Consider the following 24,991-nt stretch of genomic DNA (forward strand, 5'->3'; position numbering starts at 1 on the left):
AAACCTCCAACTAAGAAAAGACAAAGAAAAGTTCAAGGCAAGGAAAGTTTGAAGGCAAAGAAGAAGATAAATAAAGGAAACTCCGTTCATGAGCGCATTGATTGGAAGTTTGGTGAGATGAAGAAGATAAACAAGATGAAGAACATTGTCCCAAATTTTTATTTTTTTGAAGTCTTTATTGTAAGTTATGTCTAGTTTATATCTTATTATCTAGATTAATGAAAGAGGCACTCATGTAAATTATCTAGATTAATGAAAAAGACACTAATGTAAATTATTTAGATTAATGAAAGATGCACTAATTTATATTAATATCTTAAAGTTAAACTTTGATATAATAACATTAAATCTTGATTATATTTAAATGCATCATACAAATGCTAATCTAATTGAAAATCTAAATGCATCATATTTGGGCAACACCCTCAAGATAAGGTAACAACTATCAAATTGAAAATCTTTTCCCATTATGTTGCGCCATTCAACCCGACACATTTGCTCCATATTAAATTCGTTTTGACCATTACTCGGTTTCGATTGCCTTCAATAAGCGCAACAACAAACAAGATCACATCCTTGCTGACTACTCCGAAGCAATGACACTAAGTATTTGCATCTCGCTTATTGAGGTTCAGTGTTTCTACTTGAAATCTCTGAAATATGTTTTGCCACAAAGTATTTGCATTTTGTTGGTGGTGTGCACCATTGGCCATTTATTTTGTAACATGAACATAATTCCGGGAAATGCATTCATCTAAGCTAAATTTGCGATCTCGAACAGCCATATTAGATTCGTAGAGTGAAAGAATGAAGATTGTAGAAGTGAGTTGAAATAAAATTTGATATTGTATTTATAGGGCGATCAATTGATGACCGTTGGATGAGATGCAGTGAGAGGTCGAGTTTACACCGCTAGTGGTATAATCTTGACCGTCCGATCCATATTACACCGAGCAGACGAGACTCGACCTTGCCTGACAAAGCCACTTTGCGAGGCATGTTTGCCACTTCACCATTCCCATAATGAGTGCAAAAGTGGCAAACTCACGGCTTTGGCATGCCTATAGGAACATGACCTAATATGACCTTTTTCCTCTTCTTTTTTTTTCTTTTATTCAAAGGAGATTTAATTATTTTTTTGTTTTTTTATCGGAAGTGTTTATTTACTCTTTGTGTTGCACTCTCCACGTGAACAAGCACGAAGAACATGACATAGGTCTTGGAGAGATTGCGGTACACTTTCGGGTGTTATTTTGGATAATTGGATGTTATTTTGGAAAAATATCAAAAATAAATAAATATAGAAAAAACAACTCAAACAGGGCGGGGAGGGAGGAGAAAGATTATCCAAAGAGAATATGCTGGGTTCCCAATCAGAGTGAACCTGGGAGATGTTGGCTATACGAATGTGTCCCTGTGATTGGCTCCTATTGCTTGACTCCTCACTTTCCCCACGACTCCTCTCTCGTAGCAGCAGTAATTATTTTTGTCACGATTCATCATAATTCTGTTTGTCCTTCTCCTTGGCTCCCAATGGGATGCCCGACATTCGTTGGCTCTTCATCTGTCAAAAATGCAGCTTAACCTGCCTCCTCTTCATCTGCACAATATCCGATCCGATCAGATTAGATTAGAGATAAGACACACAAAATGCTAATTACTGTCACAATTTTTTTCGTAGTACAATAAGTAATCCCTCTATGAACATTATCCGGTCAAACGCTTATCACGTTGTACACTTGAATTCTTTTTTTTATTTGTTTCTAAAGTAAAGAATATATGTGAGGTGGAAGAAGACCCCACCAAACACACAAGTTATTTTTATAGTAAAAAGCCCACATCGTATCGTCATGCCATCAAACACAAAGGCAAAGCCAATAGATTAGATTAGACTTCTCTTGTAGAAATCAACAACCTCTCCGTCCCTCCCTGTTTCTTTCACATTTCGTTTCCCATTTATCTTCTCTTTTTTCTCTCCCGTCTCTCTCTGCCCGTCTCTATAAAAGTCTAATCCCATTCATTCCATTATTTCGTTTCCTTGTCTTCAACAGAAATACTTTCTGTTTCGCCAACATCTTCTTCTTTCTCATCTCTCTGTGGATTAGAAATTCAGGGTTCATCTTCTTCTTCTTCTGATCTCATCCTTCCATTCCTTATTTATCGAATTCATCTTTTTTTTCTTCTTTTGTTTCTCCCCCAACTCCAAAGGAGAAGCGGATATACGTAATAACAACAGGAACCAGCTCGGTTTCTGAATTTCGGTATTCTTTTTTGAATCGGACGAGTGAGGAACAGTGACAGTAGTGTGCACAAGTGAAGAAGAATAAGGAGAAGAGATGTCGATGCCAAAGGAGATGGAACAAGTCATGAAACAAAGAGGAGGATCTGTATTAGGTACCAATTCCATACTCAAGAGTGACCATTTCCCTGGATGTCAAAACAAACGATTATCTCCTCACGTCGATGGTGCTCCCAATTACCGCCAGGTATTATTATTATTGCCCAATTATTTTTGTTCGCTGTATTGTGTTAGTGTCCTGCTGTTGAATTGCAATTATTTATATACATTTTGCCTAATTACTGAAAAATTGTTTAATTGCTGAATACTACTAAAGGATTGCTAACTGCTTTTTGAGAACTGGGTATACTCTTGTTACAACGTGCTGTTTGGTTCTTTTGGACAATTTGATATCCTGTTCGAATTCAGATGGAGGAGAACACTTTAAGAGTGGTGTGCTTGGAGATGAGGGGATATTGTGACTGACTATGATGTTTATGTGTCTGTTCTTTTGCATGTGGTGAGCCGACAATTCAAATGCAACTGATAGATTGCTTGGAAGATGTCATCTGCATCTCTGTTGTTTTATCCATAATGTGTTATATTCACTAGTCTGTAATCAATATAAGTGGTGATGTAATCTCAAACTTCATGTTGACCTATAAGTCTTTTGTTGAGACATGCACTAGTTATTCGATATTGGCATTCACCTACGAGCTTAAGCATTCGTTATTATATAGAAATCATTAACTCATTCCAAATCAAGACAATTGTGAAACTTTTTAATGATAGGAAAAAGGGGAAAAACAAGGTTTCCTGTACGACGATGCATAATGATTGACGGTTTAGTGGAGAAAGCTGGCTAAATTTGGCCAATCCAAACTCTCTGCAGAATTACGTCACACAGAACAGATTTGCGTGTCTCCTTTTCTGATAAGGAAACCTCTGGAACCATGTTTGACAACTGGCGTCAAGCTCACCTCGCTTCGTTTAATTTTGAACTTTTTTGATTGGTGGTTCGCCCACTGTCCAAAAATGTTACTTTTGTTTTTGATGATTTCATGTCTAATCTATTTCCACTTGTTTTTTGCTAAATCTGACATTCCTGTACCAAAGAATTTGATAGATCCAATTTATTGTCACCACCATGAACGGGTTAATAATTTGTTCCAAGATTTTGCTAAATGTTGCATGAATCTATAAACAACTATTGTGATTGACTTAGAATTTACAGGAGTGTGTTAGTAAAGATGTATCATTATCTGCACAAGTTAGCGTTTCTTTTACGATGACCTGATACTGATATCTGTTAATAGGTATAACTGTCAAATATACTAAGTTTCAATGGAACGTGCGTTCAAGCTACTGCGGTAGACACCATCTCTGTATATCTGTCACTTTATTTTTTGATTATACCTGTGAATGTATCGATGATGGAATTTCTCTTATTCAATTTTTTTTTACTTCTCTAGATCTTCTCCACGTGTTTGACAAGCCTCTGTTTTACTAAATTCTTCCATCTGTGCATGTCTTCTTTTCTGTCTTTTATTAGGCAGAAGCATTACGTGTCCATGGTGTCGCAATACCAACTGTCGACGGTATCAGACATGTACTTGACCATATTGGAGCACAAAAGAAAGGGAAGCAAACACAAGTGCTCTGGCATAACCTTCGCGAGGAGCCCGTAGTTTACATCAATGGCCGTCCATTTGTTTTACGTGATGCTGAAAAACCCTTCTCCAATCTTGAGTATACGGTATGTTTGTAATACTGACTTAAATGAAGATTCTTTACATATTTCAACTGGCAAGCATATCTGCTCTTTTAGAGATCTCCATTGTCCCCTGTAGCCTTGTGTTAGATTAGGTCTTGGAAGCAGAAAATTATTAGCTTAATATCTGTATATACTACGAGGTTTGAATGGTGTTGTTCAATAATAGTCACTTCAGTTATTTCCTGTGATCATTTTGTTTATGCTATGGTGGTTAGTTTGTTATTCTTCCTTTCAAGAGCTAATCCTGTACTTTTATTATCAAATCTATCACTAGAATACACTTAGCTATTTCTTTCAGCGTCATTTATCCCCCCTTTATCTTTGGATTGTTGTGGTTAACTTGAAAATGACTATTATGTCAATTAGGGAATTAATAGGGATAGGGTTGAACAAATGGAAGCTCGCTTGAAAGACGACATCCTGCAAGAAGCTGCACGGTACTTCATTTAGTTGTGTTTTACTAATTTTTGTTATCTGGATCCGATTTCTGTCACTGGTTTTAATCTTGCCCTTTAATATAGCATCTCTTCATTTTGATTAAGCAGATATGGAAATAAGATCCTTGTAACTGATGAACTGCCAGATGGTCAGATGGTGGACCAATGGGAACCAGTTATACATGATTCTGTGAAGACGCCTCTCGAGGTATATATATATACTATTACTTGAAGATCCTTGTAGATCCATGATTAAGTGTTAGCCTCTTGAATTATGTTTCTTGTGTGATACTTTAGGTCTATGAAGAACTTCAAGCAGAAGGGTACTTGGTTGATTACGAACGAGTTCCAATTACAGATGAAAAGTCACCAAAGGAGCAGGATTTTGACATTTTGGTTAGTCTTCACATCATTTGGAAGTGTTTGTAACTCTGCCTTAGACTTATACGGACATATAGAGTTGATGGAACATATCCGTTGGCCCAATTTTTTAGGTACATCGAATATCACAAGCAGATTTAAAGACTGAATTAGTTTTCAACTGCCAAATGGGGCGGGGGCGAACTACAACCGGGATGGTAATTGCTACTTTGGTTTACCTTAACCGGATTGGATCCTCTGGTAATTCATTGTTTTCTCATGTTTTGTTATACACAGTGTTATATCTTGTTATCTTATATTCTCATGCATGGCTTATGTTATCTCACTAGAATTTTAAACAATCTGAGTCTGTACTTCACACCATTGTCCTAACCTATATGTGCCACCTTTTTGTTAGTAATTTTAAAAACCAATTCCAAAGAGTTATCTACAATACTCAGCCTGTTTTGTTTCTTGAATGGCACCTCGTAGACAATGACTACTGAGTTGTTTGCTTCTGCGTTTTTATGTCTTATAAATGGCCGTGACCATGTAGGTATTCCAAGAACAAACTCAATAGGGAGAGTTTTCGACATTGGGTCTGACGTCGCCGATAACTTGCCAAATTCCGAGGATGCGATTCGTAGAGGTGAATATGCTGTCATAAGAAGCCTGATTCGAGTTTTAGAGGTAACCAAATCCTGCCTTTATTACCATTTTTCTACATCGATTTTTGTTTGCCCGATGTTCAGTTTTATAATTTACCAATTAAATGCTTGCAGGGTGGAGTGGAAGGTAAAAGGCAAGTGGATAAAGTCATTGACAAGTGTGCCTCCATGCAGGTATATCTCTTACTGTAATTTTCACCTTTTTGTTTGCTTAAGCAACGATTTTTTTTTTTTTTTGAAATTAAAATATTTTCTTAAATCGTGAATGGCGTCAATTATGCAACAGAACTTAAGAGAAGCAATTGCAACTTACCGCAATAGTATTATACGACAACCCGATGAAATGAAGAGGGAGGCATCACTTTCTTTCTTTATGGAGTACTTGGAGCGTTATTACTTCCTCATCTGTTTTGCTGTATATATTCATACAGAGAGAGCAGCCCTTCATCCTAGTTCAGCTGGTCAAAGTAGTTTCTCTGACTGGATGAGAGCTAGGCCAGAACTTTATAGCATACTTCGCAGGTAAATACGCAGATATCTGTTATCAACATTTTATTACTTTTTCTCTTCCAAATGCCTTATGTATGTTCACTGCTGGAAAGCATTACAATTAAATATCTATATGATAACTAAGATCTTTGCTGATGTGGTTACAGATTGCTGAGGAGAGACCCAATGGGTGCACTTGGTTATGCAAGCATGAAACCTTCTATGATGAAAATCGCTGAATCTGCAGATGGCCGCCCTCATGAAATGGGTATAGTTGCTGCAAGGAGGAGTGGTGAAGTTCTTGGAAGCCAAACGGTTCTGAAAAGTGATCACTGTCCTGGTTGTCACAATACAAGTTTACCAGAGAGAGTGGAGGGTGCACCTAATTTTAGGGAAGTTCCGGGATTTCCTGTTTATGGTGTTGCGAACCCAACTGTTGATGGTATTCGAGCTGTTGTGCAGAGAATTGGTAGTTCAAAAGATGGCCGCCCAGTCTTTTGGCATAATATGAGAGAAGAGCCTGTTATCTATATCAATGGGAAGCCGTTTGTTCTTCGTGAGGTGGAAAGACCCTATAAGAATATGCTTGAATACACGGTATACATCTGTACATGTCTCTAACTTTCTGATTTCTAAGTATTCCAGAACATAACTGCCTTTCCCGGTAATTGAGTATACGATACGTAGTTTGTAACTAGACCAGATTCCTCAAAACATGGATTAGGATCCCCTCCCATCCTCTTACCTCTAGGTTAACTACAAAGATAGAATTTCTTCCGAAAGCCTCTCTGGTTCACAATAATTTTTTGACATGCCATCCTCTAGTATAATGTGATATCACTGCTTAACGAATCCAAAAACAACACGAGGAAAGTATGTCACAAAACTGTCCAGATTTTTTCTTTTCAGTCCATGGTATAAATTTGTTAGTGAATACATAAAATTTAGGAGAAAACCGAGTACTACTTTTGCAGTTAGTTAAAAATATATTGCTTTGTTTCTTAGCTTCTTTGCTTATGCGCTACCCTTTTTCATTATGTTTGGTAAGAAAAGGTCTATGCCACTATATACATCCTCTTTCGGTGGGGACATCTATTATCGAGTTCTAACTTCCAATGGTGTTTTAAAAATATAACTGATTATGTTCTTTCAAGTGCTGTTGAATATAGAAAGTATATATAAATATAATGGTATCTCAGGGAATAGATCGTGAAAGAGTGGAGAGGATGGAAGCTCGATTGAAAGAGGACATTCTGCGGGAGGCAGAACGCTATGGAGGTGCTATAATGGTCATTCATGAAACGGATGATGGCCAAATATTTGATGCTTGGGAACACGTTAATATCGAAGCAATTCAGACCCCTCTTGAAGTTTACAAATGCTTGGAGAGTGAGGGTCTCCCAATTAGGTATGCACGTGTGCCAATCACTGATGGTAAAGCTCCTAAAAGCTCAGATTTTGACACATTGGTGACAAATATTGCCTCTGCCTCGAAGGATACTGCTTTTGTTTTCAATTGCCAGGTATTTAAATTATTTTTTATGCTGTATGCACTGCATTGATATTGATTCGGTCGCACTCACTATGAATATATTGTTGTAATTAATTAGGCATAACTAGAGAACTTTACAACGAAACCACCATGTAAAAAGTGTAGTTGTTATATTTGTTCACAGATGGGTAGAGGAAGGACAACCACGGGTACTGTGATTGCTTGTCTTCTTAAGCTTCGAATAGATCATGGAAGACCTATTAGAGTGCAACAACTTGAAGAAACGACCTATGAAGAAGTGGACAGTGGTTCCTCGAGTGGGGAAGAGTCTGGAAGCAATAACGGTTCTGTATCTACATCTAGAACAAAGAAACCAGTGGGAACTGTAAAAGAGCCGAAAAGTCCGAAATCTGCTTTTGGCATAAATGATATCTTGCTGCTAAGGAAGATAACAACACTATTCGATAATGGATTGGAGTGCCGTGAAGCTTTGGATGCTGTGATTGACAGATGCTCAGCTCTACAGAACATACGTCGAGCTGTTTTACAATATAAGAAGGTCTTCAATCAACAGCATGTAGAACCAAGGGTTAGGAGGGTTGCACTGAATCGTGGTGCTGAATACTTGGAACGCTACTTCCGACTAATTGCATTTTCTGCGTACCTTGGAAGTGAGGCTTTTGATGGTTACTGTGGACAAGGAGAGACTATGATGACATTTAAGACGTGGTTGCATCAAAGACCAGAGGTTCAAGCTATGAAATGGAGCATAAGGTTGCGGCCAGGGAGATTTTTCACCGTTCCTGTAACTCCTTCTCTTTCCGACTCTTCTATCATTTCAATTTATTTCGTACCTGTGGAATCTTTCATTAGCTCCCCACACATGTACTTAGTCCTCCCACTAAGCTACACCCTGAAATGTGCACTTGATCCTCCAGGCAACCCCAAGCTGTAATTTAATCCGAGCCCGTTGCTAATAACTGTGTTTTCCTTGCTTGGGTTGTGGTGTTAGAATGGCCTGACTATTTATGTACTTTGACATTGGTTTTTATTTAAGATTGTCTGATGATTTGATTTTGTTGTTCAGGAGGAGTTAAGAGCACCACATGAGTCTCAGGGTGGCGACGCAGTGATGGAAGCCATCGTCCAGGCTCGTAATGGTTCTGTTTTAGGGAAAGGTACCATACTTAAGATGTACTTTTTTCCTGGTCAAAGAACTTCCAGCCAGATACAAATCCATGGTGCACCACATGTTCACAAGGTATGCATGTCATCATAAAATCAAAATATTCACTCACATAGTAACTAGAGAGCACAAACAAAAATGGAATTGTTGAAAATCTAGGGTAGGATAATACACATAGCTACTAATAGCTTACTTGGATTCCAATGTTTGTGGCAATTAGTTGCCTAAACCACACAATAAATGTATTAATTTATACTCATCACCTATTGGGTATTTGGGTAACAGTAATTTTTTGAGACATAATGATTTATAAATCTGATGCTTTTTGTATGTATATAAAACCACTCTTCTTTTTAGGTGGACGGCTATTCTGTCTATAGCATGGCGACACCAACAATTGCTGGTGCTAAAGAAATGTTATCATATTTAGATGGTAAGACTGCTACTGCTGCGGAAAATAACCATCAAAAAGTAGTGTTAACTGATGTAAGAGAAGAAGCAGTTGTTTACATCAATGGCACTCCATTTGTCCTCAGGGCAATTAATCAACCTGTTGATACACTGAAACATGTTGGAATTACCGGCCAAGTGGTGAGGCATTGTGCACATATAGTTAGTTGTCTGTGTAAAAAGTATCAACATGTGCAACTATATGTCATTTCGTGTCTTCTTATGTTTATGTAGGTGGAGCATATGGAGGCACGGCTGAAAGAAGATATTTTAGCAGAGATCACCATTTCTGGTGGTCGAATGCTTTTGCACCGTGAAGAGTATAATCCAGCACTGAACCATTCCAGTGTCATAGGGTTCTGGGAGAATATATTAGTAGATGACGTGAAGACACCTGCAGAAGTCTATGCTGGTCTGAAGGATGAGGGGTACAATCTTGTGTACAGGAGAATACCATTAACCAGAGAAAGAGAACCTTTAGCTTCTGATATTGATGCTGTTCAGTACTGTAAAGATGAGTACGTGGCAGATAATGTTCTTCCTTGTTGTAGCTAGCTTCCATCCTTCTTTAGAATTTTGGTGGATTACCATGTGAATTTAGATCATTATGGTTCAGACTTCATTCTTTTCATTTATTACAAAGTAATAATACATAACTCATCACTTTCTTTCTACAGATCTGCAGGTAGCTATCTTTTTGTGTCACATACGGGATTTGGAGGTGTTGCTTATGCCATGGCCATTACATGTCTTAAGCTTAGCGCGGGCAGGTCGGAATCATTGGTGGGTCCACCCTGTTTTTATCCAACACCCAAAGACAGCTTGCCACCCTTGTCTCAGGCATTACTTGATGGAGTTCGCAAACTGGATGATTATCGAGACATACTAAGCCTTACTAGAGTTCTCATAAATGGTCCCAAGAGCAAATCAGAGGTTGATATGGTTATTGAAAGGTGTGTATATCTCGACTCTTGTAGAAACAAGTTTCAGCACTTACTATTTTTAACATGGCTGATATAATTTGTATTTTAGTATGGCTGGTATGATTTTTATGTTCCTTCCATCGATAGGTGTTCGGGTGCTGGACATTTGAGAGATGATATTCAGTACTATAAAAAGCGACTCGAAAAGTGCACCAATTGTGATGATGAGAATAGGTCATACCTCATGGATATGGGTATTAAAGCGTTGAGGTTAGTTTTGCTTTCCAAACCGACTTATATATACAACACTAGTTGTTTTTTTAACTAGTGATGTGAAAGTCCCCAAATTTCACGATACGGCTTTTTGTTCATATCAATATGACTAGTCAACCAACTTTCCCTTGTGTGAAATTGCTGGCTAGTTCAGCTCTCAACTTAAGGCCGTTTGGCGAAGTGGTTAACCAGTTGATTGCCTGAGCGTAACCATTAATATAACATGTATGTCTAGTTTGTAATTAAAGGGTGGACATTTTGACTGCAGGCGGTACTTCTTTCTCATCACATTTCGGTCATACCTATACTCCACATCTACAGAAGAGGTGGTTGGGTTTCAGAGATGGATGGAGGCGAGGCCTGAACTTGGCCATCTTTGCCATAACCTGAGGATTGACAAATAAGCAGGAAGGAGGGGTTTCTTCCAACATCGTACAAAGTTTCTACTGGGTGAGAATGTATGTTCACGAGGAGATTATTATTGATTTTTAGGATTAGATACATAGGGATTGCCTGTTAGAATTAATTTGTTTTCTCCTCCTGGTTTGTTTAATTGTTAGAGGTTGTTAGTATTCTTAGGTAAATGTAACATCCAACTAGCACCATTTTCTGTATATGGTACATTGTATAGTGATCTCATCCATTTCATCATTGTTTCTTCTCTCCAAAATGTAAGCTCTTTTCAGTTAATATCTCTCTCATAAAAGAAAGAAACATTCATACATGGAAATCAGTATGAACAATATGCAGCTGCCTGTTTGTATTTTGTGTAGTTTTGGAGGGTGTTTCGGTAGTAGCTTTCCTAGTTAATTAAAATCTAAGAGTCATAAGCGAATCTGTGAATGACTTTTAGAAATAATAAATTATTTTGTTTGTGAAGGAAAAAAAACTGTTTTATTCTTATTTCTGAAAACTGATTTTGTTTCTGGAAAAATAAGAACACTTGGGCTTCTGGCTGCCAAACTTTAAATTGGTAATTGAGACAAACGGCTTCCAAAGATTGTGATAGCAGGTTTGTGTGTAGAACACAAACAATCTTGTACCACTCCTACAACCCTGGACCAATGGATTCCCTTTTGGATGACTTTGTGATAACGTCTTATGATTTTCGAATGGACTACAAAGCTCAGTGAAGTGCTGGAAAAAAATCATTTTGAATTCCCTCCTCATAATGGGAGGGAGGAGGGACTACGTTGATGTACTTGATATGCAGGTGACAAAGAATGTGAAGGCACGTGCAATAACCTCGTATTCCGAGGAGGAATAGGTGGGGTTTGGTCCTACCAGGACCAATCAAAACGGATAAGATGCCACGCGTAATTATATTCCGAAGAAGATATTTATAAACTTAAAAGTAATTAATTAATGAAACCTCTTTAGCGTAAGGAAAATTTCTTGTTTGGTCCTAGGCCCATATAGTTATTTATACTAGGGTCCAACCGGATCTTTTTTTATTCGGAGGTCCAAAATTAATTAAAACATGGAAATGTTCATAATGCCCATTACTACCAAACGTGTGTGTCTACACTGCTTACAAATTTGAGTACATATCTGGTACACTGCTTAAAAATTCGAGTACATATTTGCTACACTGCTTACAAATTTGGGTACATATCTGTCGCACTGCTTAGAAATCTGAGTACATATCTGTCGTACTGCTTACAAATCCGATTATATATCTAAATGCTTACAAATTCGAGTACATATTTGCTGCACTGCTTCCAGGTAGAGTACAAATCTGTAAGAATCAATGATAAATAAATTAGAAAACGTGTTACATCACATACATTGTGATGATTATAATTTTTCTTCGACTGTATTGCCATGCTTCTGGGGGCAAAGCAAGGATCTTCTATTATCGTTTTCTTCTTAACTGCATATAGATTGACTCGCTTTACGTACTGCTAGTGTCAATGCCTGCAGACACACAAAAATTAAAACGTTCATCATAGGGGCCATAACTTATGCCCAAACACACAGAGTCTAATTTGAGGAACCATACAAACCAATGCAAATAAAACTCATAATGCACGACAAATGGTCTCCACCAATAAATCCAGAATTTAATGAACCTGAAAACTGTGGGCTGCACGGTGATATTACTGACTGAGCCATCCTGCTCTTTCGCGGTCTCCACCAATAAATCCTGCAGAAATACATCGAAGTCTGGTCAACAAAAGCAGCAATCTCATAGAAATCCAATCATAATATAACTGAAAAACTATATTACTTCTGCTGAAATAAGTCGTGCAACTATGTTTTTTGTTTTTGCTAGTTTCTTACAGTTAATCGACAACCAAAAAACTAAACTGGAAGCACATAATTGGCATTCTTGATGCCCCTGCCATTAATCCAAAGCATCTAATACACAAACAGTTAATACATTAAGAAAAAGAAAAAAAAACATTAGTATCAACAATGAGAAGACATTTACAGCATAAGCTGCGCTTTACCCCGAAGCTAACATTAGTAGTTTTCCTCAATCATAGCCATAAAGAATTTAAAAGGGGTGTAATTAAATTCAAATTACCATGGGAGGTTATCAATGATTTTACCTATCGATTGTTACCACATAATGAGAAATTTTTTATCAACAGTAGCTTAATCAAATCTAAGAAGAGAGAATCTGAAACGCATGAGACATTAATTTAACATCTAAAATAAAAATGGTTCTAAGCAAGCACAGGGATTGCAATTCGGTGGATCAATGAAGGAACCCCAACCTTGAGTGTTACTGAGAAAAGTACACATCTGTTCCAACAACGAAGTTCTCTATGTCACATTTGTTATGCAACTCAGATATGCGCACATATTAATAAATTTAATCTGCTTGCAAGGCTCTATTATTGTCATGGAAATATATACTCGATAGGATAATAAAATAGCAAAACCCAAACTCCTGAATCAGCTAATATCAATATAGAAGACAATGGTCATGGAAAAAATCAATTAATGTTCCACTAAAGAAGAATTCTTTTCAAAGACATCTAAATCAATTCCTGAGTTTTACGCCATGTCTCCAATTTATGCTCATTTCCTAAGTTTTATCAAAACCATTGTTTCATCTGATGTGTTCAACTTAGTCAGCATTAACAACTGTCCAGATGATAAATAAGAAAGTTAAGTTAACATATTAACTGAACCAAACCTGTGAGAGCAATCATTCTACACCGGAAAATCCCTATTATTGTGGCGATTTTTCAATAACATTTTTCTCATCTTTGGTCGACTCTTCCTGCAAAGGAAAAATAAAGAAATGATTAACCATTTAGTTGTATATAGAGTTGATAAAAAAAAGAATAATTAAGGATCTATGAGAAACAACAAAATCGAAGCACATAATGCGGTATTTCACATATGTACTGATGGATCAAACTAAAAAAGTGAGAGATCTATGAAAGAAACAAAATCTAAGAGAAGTTTCTATGAGTATGTCATATATGTACTGCAGTTTCATGAACTACAAATCAACTTCATGACAAGAATAATTAAGAATCTATGAGAAACAACAGAATCGAAGCACATAATACGGTATTTCACATACGTACTGATGGATCAAACTAAAAAAATGAGAGAACTATGAAAGAACCAGAATCTAAGAGCAGTTTCTATGAGTATTCCATATATGTACTGATGGATAATACGATCTGAAAGTACAAACAAATCGAAAACAGAAAAATAATAAAATCGATAGCTAAAATCATTAAAAACATGATAATCTAACCAAATAACAGAATAAATATGAACAAGATTCATAAAAAAAGAACAAAAACGACCGAGCTCTATGAGTATTCCGTATATGTACTGCTGGATAATACGATCTGAAAGTATAAACAAGCCTGATTTTGAAGCGAAAACAGAAAGATAATGAAATCGGAAGCATAGATCTCTCACTTTTTTAAGAATCTATGAGAAACAACAGAATCGAACAATCACAAAGAAGATTTATAAAAACAAAAACAAAAAAAGCAATTCACAAATAGAAATATAAACAATGTAAATCACAGAAATCACTAACATAAAGAACATCACTATAATCGAGTTAAGAAAATCATGAAATCGATCTAATCTTTATGATTTAGTTGAAAGCATAACAGAAAACAAAAACAAACATTATAGAAAAGATTAGATAACATACCTGCAAAAAGAGGGCGACCTTCAGAAACCCTACGTCTAAATTCACCAGCACCAACAACAGCAGAAGAAAGAGAAAGGAGAGAAGAAAACCGATCTGAATTTTTTTGATCGAGAATATAGAAAACTTAAAATGTTATTTGTTAGGTGAAGGTTATTTTAGGAATTTTTGAAATACACATCTTTGGTCCCGCACGTGTACATGACCTGGGCTTAAAAAATTTGGTCCATTTTCATGTTTTCTTTTAATTATGGACCTCTGATTAGTGAGCTTTAATGAGTGGACCTGTCATTAACTAAGAACACTATAATGGTACCTATCGGTAATTCCTAGTTATGGTAATGAGATAAGAAAGATAAATAAGTGAATAAATAACATTTGTCTGTTGTGGAGGCGTCAGCAGCCCTTTGGATGATGGGCGCGTGTCCTATCTCTGTCTAAAATCACGAGGTGGTCGTCCTTTTTCCTTTTGTGTTTCAGTGGGTCGACTAAAACCACCATCTGATCAGATCATCATTCAGAAAACATAGAGATTTGGAAATTCATCCAAAATAGTACAGCATCATTTTCACTTTTCTTTCTCTTCTTCTTGTACTACTACTACTATTTCTACTCCAGTTCCACTCAGAGATAGAAAAGAAAGAAGAGATAATACAGAAACAGGAAATTTCAAAAGCGATAACTAATTAAGGTATATATGTATAGATTCAACTACTGCTGCTAGTGCTTACTATATATCCTGCTAACTATTATTTTTTCAGTCTGTGATAATTTTTGGTTAATGGCTAGTATAGTATTATTTCACTAAACCACACTTTTGCTGAGATGATCAAGAAACTAAAGTTACTTCCATGTATCTGTTTTCTGTATGTTTTTGGATCAGATCGATCTGCTAGCTAACATTCATAGGGTTTGATTAGCTGAATAATTGATTAGCATTGTCTATAGATTCATCAAGCTTTGATTTGATTTTGTTATCTGAAACTAACATTAATTAGCAGATCTGAATCATGTATACATATTGTTAGCCTATATTATTTTTTTTTTCTGTTTGCTACATAGCTACTTGGCTTATGAATTTATTGATTTTCTAAGATTCCGTAAAGAAAACGATTCGAATGAGCTAATCACAAAGTTTCATTACGTTAATTATTCATTTTAGTTCAACAAAGTTTCAGTAAGTCTTTACTGTATATGTTGTTATCTACTGGATCGCAATCTTACGGAAACCACGGTACTAGCATTCAGTTGTTTATTATGGGAATTCATTTTGTTTGGCTGATGTTCATGTAGGTAATTGAAAATGCAAGGAGCAATGCAAGCAATCCGATCCCACGGCAGCGTATTCAAGTCTGCGATTTTGCAACACATCCGTATAGTGGATCCTGCTCTAAGACCTGCTTTCTCGACGCGCTTCCAGTCAACAGCTCCTCGTTTGGAAGAGCATGGTTTTGAAAGCACCACAATTTTCGATGTTCTTAAAGCCAAGGGTAAAAGTGCTGATGGTTCGTGGCTTTGGTGCACCATAGATGACTCCGTTTATGATGCTGTCAAATCGGTAATGCATTCTTGTTGGTTTTTGTTTTCCATGATTGTCAGCATTGCAGTGTATTCTGTTATGTACTGGAGAGAACAAAGTAGAATGTTCTGATCCTTTTAGGAAAACATATATGTTTTTTGACCAAATACGGTGCATTCATCTAGATGACACAACACAATGTTGGAGCCTTGGTGGTCGTTAAACCAGGAGAACAGAAGTCCCTTGCTGGAATTATTACCGAGAGAGGTAATCCATAATGTTACTATAATTGTTACTTCTGTTGACCACCAATTTTTGTTTTTGTTTACTGTCGTGTATCTGTCTCCATTGATTATGTGGGGAATCCTGATAGTATCTGAATACTACATAATTGATGTGTTTTTTGGATGCCTAGGTATCACTGTTAAGTATGAACGAGTTGTAATGGATTGCTGGTGATAGATACCAGGATTTTCAAGGTCCTTGCATATTAACCTTTTTCAGATCTTTGTTTGGTTTCCAGATTATCTTAGGAAGATAATTGTTCAGGGAAGATCATCCAAGTCTACAAAGGTCGGAGACATTATGACTGAGGAGGTATGTACTATACATCCCCTGTGGTCTAAATACAAGTCTAAATACAACTCTGTTTGACCCTAGTAAACGCCAGTTTTTAGGGACTCACCTGATTCAAAATGACTTGTGAATTAGTCATGTTGAGCAATCCGCTAGGTTTTAGGACTTGACTGGATCATACCAGGATGAAGTACTCTCATTTTTCCCCCATCCCTGACATGTGCAACTCATGGTTTCTTTGTCTGCTTTTCTGTAATGTCTCATCTATGTGGATTCAAACACTAATTCATTTTGGTGGCTGCAGAACAAGCTTATAACTGTGACCCCTGAAACGAAAGTGCTGCGAGCTATGCAACTAATGACAGGTATTCATTCTACACATTTGTGTTCTTCCAGTCTGTACCATTTGTAAGCTAATAAGTACTGAGAGAAAAATCATTATTAACCCTTTTGGATATGGTGTGTGATTGGGTTGGCAGAAAACCGCATCAGGCACATTCCAGTGATCAGTGACAAGGATATGATAGGGATGGTATCTATCGGAGATGTTGTTCGAGCAGTTGTAAGCGAGCACCGCGAGGAGCTGGACCGCCTGAATGCCTTCATACAGGGAGGATATTAAATGATGAAGATGGTAATGCCAGACACAAAGATGATGACGACAATGACAATAAGAAATAGAAGTGGGTACCTCTTGCTTTATTAGCAAATGTTTGTAAATATTTGAGTTTGTTTGTGCAACTATTTTGAATTTGTTTATGCAACTATTTGCCCTTTAACTGAGAGTTTATCAACGCTTTAAAGTGGTTTTGAGCTGTTGTTGCCTTGTTGGACCATGGGGATTTGCTGAATAACTTGGCACCAAAACATCAATCATATTTAGATATTGCATTTTATGTTTGCTTAATAAAATTTCTATCGGGCCTAATGCGTATGCTTTTGAACTTCTACAGCTGTTTTTTTTTTTTAACAAGGAAATGTGCTTTGTTTTCTATCCTCCGCACCAGTAGTAAACACGTTCTTCTCTTGGGACTACAGAGCTCTTGATGCTTTTACTTCTCAACCTTGGAACCTGAATTACAGAGGTGTCAACTTACGTGATGGCGCCTACTTGCTAATACAAGCGGTCATGCTGAGCACCTTGCAGGCCAAAGCAGTGTGCTCTATCATGTCCAAGCCTCTCAGCTAGTCATCCAAACAACGAAAGCATGTAACGCTCTTGCTCATTCCGGCAGGTAGCTGAGAAGTCTCTCTTCTCCAACTTCCAAGCCCTGGCTGCTGTATAGTCTCAGTTCTTGGTGTAGAACTCAGTCGGCCAATATTTCCCCATTGTACTTCATTTTTCGGCTCCGTAAAGATATGAGCATAACATTTCTCATACATTGCTAATAGGGGTACCAGATTAAGTGGGGATGTACCAAAACCAAGATAAGACAAAAAAAATCTAGAATACAGAGCATAGTTTGGACAACTTAGCCTAGATAAAGAGCAGCCAAGATGCATTTTGGGGAAAGTTAAATCCATGGTTGTGCTTTGCTCTAATTAAAATTAATCATTATGAGTGCTTTATTAATTAGTGTCTCATTAATCTCTCATAATGAATAATTTATTAAATTTCATCATTAAATATCTTCTTAGTTAATCTAATAAATATGTATTTTTACATTACCAAATAATTTAAAAAATAATTACTTTATCAATAGAAATTAGTGGTTAGTAGTGGAAGAAGTAGTGGCTGGTAGAAGTGGTGGTGGTGGAGGCGATAATATCAGTGGTGGTGGAAAAAATAATGCCAATGGGTGGTTTTATGATGGTGATGTTGGTGAATAGTCGTGGACAATATTAGTTTTGTATATTTACAACACAAGCAACATTATATCGTGAAAGATGTAGTTGGTTATCACGATTGACAAAAACAAATATCATATATTTAGGATGATACCATACCATTTAAAAAAATGATCATAACCGCTGGATCACCTAAACGGTACCCTTGATACCTTTAGCACCCAGTTGTATAAATCATGGTTTTAACCGTTAAAATAAAATTAATTGCAATAAAACAGAGTATATAACAATAAAAAACTTAATTGAATAAATTAACGATCTAAGTTTGTTCAACCATAATTTTACTCATGATGTTTGTGATTTAATAATTAGAAGTACGACAAACGACCAATGGGAGGTATGCAGCGGTTGTGGTGGAGAAATAAATGGTATTATATATGGTATTGTAATGATGGCGACGGTTGGTGAGTAACAATATGCTATGTTAATTTTGTAACGCTAAAAAATAGGTAACATTATAAATTAAAAGTTAGTTGATCGTCTTATTAATAAAATAAAATAAACTCGGTTAATGAAAGATCAAAGAAAAACAAAAAAAAAAAACCACAAAATGTCACGTTATATAATTACTACAAACAAACGGGCACAAGTCAAAATCAATACAAAACAATTTACTTATTATCGAGATGTGTAGTTACAGTAAGGGTTGTACCCTAGCTATGTATACTTTTCTGCCTATTTCTTTGTACTGTATTATAAAATAAAGCTTTGCCAAGTGAGGAAAGATAAAGACCGGTTCTGATTTTTCCTCCCAATTGGTAAATTCATGGTTTCGTTCGATCCCATGAATACACACTTTAATTGAGAAAAATTCATTACATATTCGCTTATTCCTATCTCAAAGTCTAAATCAAAATGGAAAATTTTGATCAACTGAAAATTACAAACCCACCTTCCCATAAAACTGAACAATTGATTCTCTCTCTCACATTTGGTATGATGAGTGGGTTTGAAAACTCTAATTCCTTACTTTGGAGCAAACGAAAATCAGAAATGAAGTTGGGAAGGAGATAGATTGCCGAAAGGAAAAAATCCAAGAATATAGTTCCGCCCAATCGTCTTTCAATTTTCTCTCAATATTCGTCAAACAAAACGTACATCTGTGACCAGTCAAACTACTCTGAACTAGCAACATTTGAGAAAATATTTTCTTTTTTACATTGTTTCATGTATGAATGTTTGGGGTTTCTATCATTTTCTTGAATATCATTTGTTGTATATTTAGCTGAAGTATACATTTTCAAATATATCCTTATTGATTACAATAACCCCATGGTTAAATTTAGGGGTGCATGTATTTTGTGACTAAAATTTGGCTATCACAGGTCGTCGGGATTTCAATATATTCACAACTTTTTGGTTTAGAAAGGTGATTTTTTTCAAGAACCAACTTTTCGTTTCTATTTGTTTAGATATTAGTGGAAATAGAATTTTGATTTCATCTTGATAGATAAACTTACACATAAACTTATAAGATTATTCAGATTACACGTTATATTTTGACAATAAATTGGTATCTGCAAAATGATCTTACATGTATAAAAAAGCCCCTGTTTTCGGGGCTTCTGTTTCAAAGTCCAGAATAATTTGACTAGAAGCTATTTTCAGTAAATAATCTGACATGATTATACGTAATTTATATAACATCCATGCGATTATGGATTCATTCTTGGAAAAGCTAAATCTACGGTTGTAAAATGATCAATTTAATTAACTTTCAATAATAAATGTTCTATTGATATTTCGTAATAAATATTTTTTTAACTAATCAAATAAATGTATTTCCATTAATACAATACATAATAAATTTATTTTATATTAAATCAGTAGGCGTTAATGGTAGTTGTGATGGTGGGCAAGGCTGGTGGATCGTCGCCGGGGATAATGATGGTGGGTGTTGGTAAGAATGGTGGAGTGACGACGTTAATAATGGTGGTGGTAGTGGAATAAAAAAGGTGTCCTAAAGTTATTTAGTTGCCTTTATTAAAAAAAATTATTTGATATTAGTTTTTCAGGAAAAATCCATTACGAGAGTATCTTTTCAATTTAATAAAAAATAGTTACACATCAGGCAAGCGAGCAACAAGCTGCGCCGGAGCTCTTATTAGTTTTTAAATTTGCTTCTTTTATATTAAAGGCCAGATTTTTCTAGAGAGAAAATAAATCAATAGTTATGGTTTTTAGATTTGTCGGGTCGGGCAGGTAAAAAGATGAAACCTATAAAAAAAGTTTACAAGGCTACATGCCAATCAATTCTAATTGATTTATTAGTTTATCATATCTATCTCTGATCTCATTTTTTGTCATAATCTATGTTTTTTCCATTTCTCCTCGACTTCATATGATTATGCATGCTTGAGAAATAGTTCACGACAATAGGTAAAAAGAGAAGATAAATAGATAAAAAACGAAATGGATCAAGAATTACAGATTATTAAACTTTAGGAAAACACAAATCTATGTAAATTTAGAATAATTTATATCACCAAAGGGAGAAACATAATCCTTGAAGCTAACAGATTTTGCAAGATTAATCTGATTGATTTTGAAGTAATTTTGTGTTTCAGATTTGTTATAAATTTGGTGAACGACCTTTGATGATTTATTTCTTTTCGAATAAGGGACACTACTTTGTTTTGAAGAAGTTAATGAAATGGTGTTCTATTACGCATAGACCCATAAGATTTTGAAGAATTGGTTAACATTTAACTGTATTTGTCCTAAAAGATTATATGACTAACCAACACCTCAAAAATATTTATACTTGGATCAACTAGATCGATTTTTAGCAAACAGTTATGATATGTATAAAACGATGGATATATTTGAAATACCGGCACGGGTTAAGCCCTATCTATAATACAAAACAAAGTTAGGCTAAGTTTGCCTATGTTAGTGGTGGTCAGGATTTGTCCAGACAAGGATAAATCAAGGGTTGTGGTTCTGCAGACCACCCCTTCCAACTCGCACGTGTGGCGGTCCAGATTTGTTCTTGCAAGAGACAAATCTACGGCTGTGGTTGATCACGCTAGTTCACATCCCCACTCCCTTCGTCCGAATTAATGCTTATCAGTTTTGCCCAAATACCCTCTTCGCTTAAAAGCGTTCTGTGATCTCAATTCCCATTCATTTTCCCCTTAGTATTCTCTGATCTTCAGCTTACCAAAAACCTAGGTATTGTCTCAATCGGCTTTTGTTCATGAGACATTATTATTCTATATTCATTTGATTTTATTGAAAGATGGGAAATCCCACTGGAGGAGGAACCAGATCTGTTTGGATTTCTTTACATCTCTTATTTTAGGCCATGTTCTTCTTCCCTTCAAATACAAGTTTGAGATTATTAATTGATGTTTATATTTTGACTGACTATTTGTATGAAAGTGCGGAATGAAGATTGGGGTTCTTTATTGGAAGTTGTTTTCTTCTCAAATTTAAGGTATATCTATTCTTAAATTTAGTAACATGCAATTTTTTTAGTTGATGCCATTACAAAATTTATGATTAATCTGTTGATTTTTGTATGTGTTGAATTTATCTTCTTGGATTTTGAAGTGAATAATTCTTTTCCGATGAAACTCTTGGTTGTTGTTGGAGACTCAAAGTTTCTCATAGCATTAAGCCATTAGCCAACACAAACAAAAGAATGTGGTATCTGATTCTTTACCTTTTCTTACGTAGCTAATTCTCTTAGCAATAACGGAAGAACTCAAAGCTTTTTCTTTAACAGAAATCGCTTTTCATTCCAAATCCGAGTGTTGCCTAACCATCCATGCCAAAGTAAGTCTATCTATCAGCAATTGCTCTTATAATTTTTCGATTAGAATCTCAAACCTTGGTATTTATGGCAATACTTTTTACTAATTAAGCTATGTTTATGATGTGACCAATTTCTTGGAATACTAGTTTCTTGGAAGACCAATTTCTTGGAAGAACATCCAGGAGGAAAAGATAGTATATTAAAATCTGGAGGTAATTGTTTTATGGAATTACTTTGACATAATTTTAAGAACAACTTTAGATTTTTCTTGGGGTTTATTTATTGTGGTTTTTGTAATGGTTTGATGGACTGTTACGATACTAGGATGTCTGGATATGCCTCCCTACTTCTTTGCACCAGCTTTTACGTGTGTGGGTTTCATAATGGTTTGTTAACCTAATTAACATTCACTTTTGTTGATTTGGAAGATGATGTTCTTAATCTTCCATAAAAGGGTTGCTCATATACAATATTGAGAGAAATCGTGAGGCTATAAATTGCTGAAATAGAGAGGAGAGAGATAAATGTGACTACGTGTGTGGTAATTACTTTGACATTCATCCTTGGTTTCTCCTTTCCGTCGCCAGTCTACCTTCTTAACTGTTCCTCACGAATAGGCTAGCCATTGGAAAAAAAAAACAATTTATGTTGCATAGAAGGTAATTTACCACATAACCTCTGTTATCTTTTAGGGTTCCCTCTGTATATTATTTTTACAGTACATGGTTTTAATAATTCTGATGAAATTCAGCTTCGAACTGATCCAATCAGTGTTGATTTAGGTGAAGCAGTCCTGAATGATAAATTTATAATTTTAGTCGTTTAAAGTAGAAAAAAGTGTCTAAAACTAATATGTGTTAGACGTATGATAGATTTGACTGTGAAATCCCCATCAATGACATGACATGTGACTTTGTTTCATGCCAGTCATAAAATATTTTCCTTTTGCGTTTCAAATTATGGATCCATTAAAAACCAGGATGCCTAATATAGTGAATGCACTGATCTTTTTATTCCATATTTGGGTATGAATTTACTTTTTTTTTTGTTACTTGCTTAATCAAACCCGATGTTATATGCGATATAGTTCTTGGCTGTCTCAATTGTGCAAGAATGTTGAGTAAGCTGCGAAGTTGATGAGAAAGATGAGTGTAAAAGGTTTTTTATATGATCTCATTACATACTCAAGGCTATCAGAAAAGTTGACAAGGAAAATATACATATACTGATTTAAGGATAGCTTGGTATGTCGCTTCTCTCTTGATTTACTCACACACATTTTGATATCAAAGGTCAACATTGAAAAGCAAGTAAAAACACTACTCTTTTGAAAGATAAACTGTCCTTAAAAGTCCACTTGCACAAATATTCGAGAGCCACTTGAAGCTAATGAACTCTATGGCCCTTTCTGCGCAAAGATGGAAATTGATACTCAAAAAAGGTGGGGTCCTGTATTTGATGTTGCAATAACCTGCTGAGTGAGTGAATATAAATTTAATCTGTCCGGTCTAATGGGATTGAATATAAGTTTCAGCTGTCCAAAGGAAGTGAATGTAAATCTTATAGGTTGCTGCTTCTGTTGTATTTCTTTCTATATTTACGACCCAGCTAAGTATGTATCTTTGGATACAACTCAAATTTAGTAGGGTTGTGTTGCTGAGCAACAAGCTATTTTTTGGCTCCTCAAGAGGGGCAGTTGAGTAGGAGAATAAGTACTTTCTCAGCAATTAGAAGTGAGAATAAATAAGGAATCTAAAGATCAATACTTTAGCAAAATTTCTTCTTCAGAAATCCATTTGTCTTACTTTGAAGATACTGAAAATACTGAGTATGAATAAAAATGTTCTTTTTGTTCCTTTACCGTTACTGAGAAATACTGATCTTTTCATTTGCCAGCAAAATCAGTGGATTCTAGGCATTGCTTGGAGGTATAGATATCAAATGTGGTCTATAAAAAGTGTAAGTGTGAGCAAGTGTGTAACAATGTGACATCAAGCTCGATTTGTCGTCCAGAGTGAACCTTGAAACTCATTTTTTACGGCAAATCGAGGGTTGAATGTAACCTTTTATTTATTTTGAAGCATCGATTTTTTTTCTATGATAACGTAATTTGTTGGTTACTTGCATCTTGAAATCTGGAACACATAAACAAAGCCTTCAGATAGACTCGGATGATGATGAAGAGCAGGAAAACCAGAACCATCTGCAAGTTTGGGAACAATACGAAGAGCTCTTACTAGATGCTCATGACACTATGACTGAGAATGTAAAGGAACATATAAAGGAAGCTGAAACCGAGAAGGAAATTGCAATGGTAGGATACTATCTGGAACAGCTATAACTGAAAGGACCACTATTTTAACGAGGCACGGAAACTATGGTGGAGCTGGATTAATAAGGGGGCATATGAGGGATCGCAATATTCTGAAATTTAGGGTAATTTTACTGAAGTTTGATGCCCATCTAAATTTACAGTGGGATTCTGTTGCTTTTATTATTACGTTATTTAGACTTTTCTTAACAGTTCGTGTTTTTAGGGATCGTATGTTGATCACCGAGCGTTTTTACATTATCAAGATGTAGTATCCGAGGTTAAATGTTAATGACTGTTTCCCCACTTGGGTTGGGTTTTAGTTTGAGATTTTGAAAATATGCCAAAAAGTTTCAAAATGGGTGACAGTATGACGTGAGTTTAAAGAAAAAAAATGGATACGTACAGTTTGGAGAGCACACTGGGTACATATTCCAACGGAAATGGTGAATCCAATTTAAAGAAATGTCTGTGTTCCTGATGGCTAAAAAGAAATCATTTCTTGTGTTTCG

General features: G+C 35.8%; 2 protein-coding genes and 1 long non-coding RNA gene across 7 annotated transcripts; all 3 read left to right on the forward strand.

Moving 5' to 3' along the window:
• The first annotated feature begins 1,928 nt into the window (after nucleotides 1-1,928).
• LOC113334341 (paladin-like) lies at nucleotides 1,929-11,084 on the forward strand. Of its 2 annotated transcripts, XM_026580623.1 has the most exons (19): nucleotides 2,357-2,486; nucleotides 3,595-3,648; nucleotides 3,831-4,034; nucleotides 4,419-4,489; nucleotides 4,598-4,697; nucleotides 4,787-4,885; nucleotides 4,984-5,110; nucleotides 5,406-5,539; nucleotides 5,632-5,691; nucleotides 5,804-6,039; nucleotides 6,174-6,603; nucleotides 7,206-7,529; nucleotides 7,683-8,303; nucleotides 8,586-8,759; nucleotides 9,042-9,275; nucleotides 9,369-9,652; nucleotides 9,812-10,087; nucleotides 10,205-10,327; nucleotides 10,599-11,084. In XM_026580623.1, exons 4-19 carry the CDS (start codon nucleotides 4,446-4,448, stop codon nucleotides 10,732-10,734), a joined length of 3,402 nt encoding a protein of 1,133 aa, XP_026436408.1. In that variant the 5' UTR covers nucleotides 2,357-2,486; nucleotides 3,595-3,648; nucleotides 3,831-4,034; nucleotides 4,419-4,445; the 3' UTR covers nucleotides 10,735-11,084. The 2 variants fall into 2 exon arrangements, with proteins under 2 accessions (XP_026436407.1, XP_026436408.1); XM_026580622.1 differs by lacking the exon at nucleotides 3,595-3,648 and having other exon boundaries at nucleotides 1,929-2,486.
• A 3,859-nt stretch (nucleotides 11,085-14,943) lies between these two features.
• LOC113334917 (CBS domain-containing protein CBSX3, mitochondrial-like) lies at nucleotides 14,944-17,488 on the forward strand. Its single transcript, XM_026581140.1, has 6 exons — nucleotides 14,944-15,156; nucleotides 15,759-16,023; nucleotides 16,170-16,251; nucleotides 16,508-16,581; nucleotides 16,865-16,925; nucleotides 17,040-17,488. Exons 2-6 carry the CDS (start codon nucleotides 15,769-15,771, stop codon nucleotides 17,180-17,182), a joined length of 615 nt encoding a protein of 204 aa, XP_026436925.1. The 5' UTR covers nucleotides 14,944-15,156; nucleotides 15,759-15,768; the 3' UTR covers nucleotides 17,183-17,488.
• Nucleotides 17,489-21,488: 4,000 nt separating this feature from the next.
• Nucleotides 21,489-24,807, forward strand: LOC113334977. 4 transcript variants are annotated; one of them, XR_003353075.1, is made up of 5 exons: nucleotides 21,489-21,582; nucleotides 21,793-21,847; nucleotides 21,964-22,188; nucleotides 22,315-22,380; nucleotides 24,065-24,807. It is a non-coding gene; the product is annotated as an uncharacterized LOC113334977 (long non-coding RNA). The 4 variants fall into 4 exon arrangements; XR_003353074.1 differs by having other exon boundaries at nucleotides 22,090-22,188; XR_003353073.1 differs by having other exon boundaries at nucleotides 21,495-21,847.
• Nucleotides 24,808-24,991: the final 184 nt, after the last annotated feature.

Source organism: Papaver somniferum, unplaced genomic scaffold (assembly GCF_003573695.1).
Source record: "Papaver somniferum cultivar HN1 unplaced genomic scaffold, ASM357369v1 unplaced-scaffold_137, whole genome shotgun sequence".
Taxonomy (NCBI): Eukaryota; Viridiplantae; Streptophyta; class Magnoliopsida; order Ranunculales; family Papaveraceae; genus Papaver; species Papaver somniferum.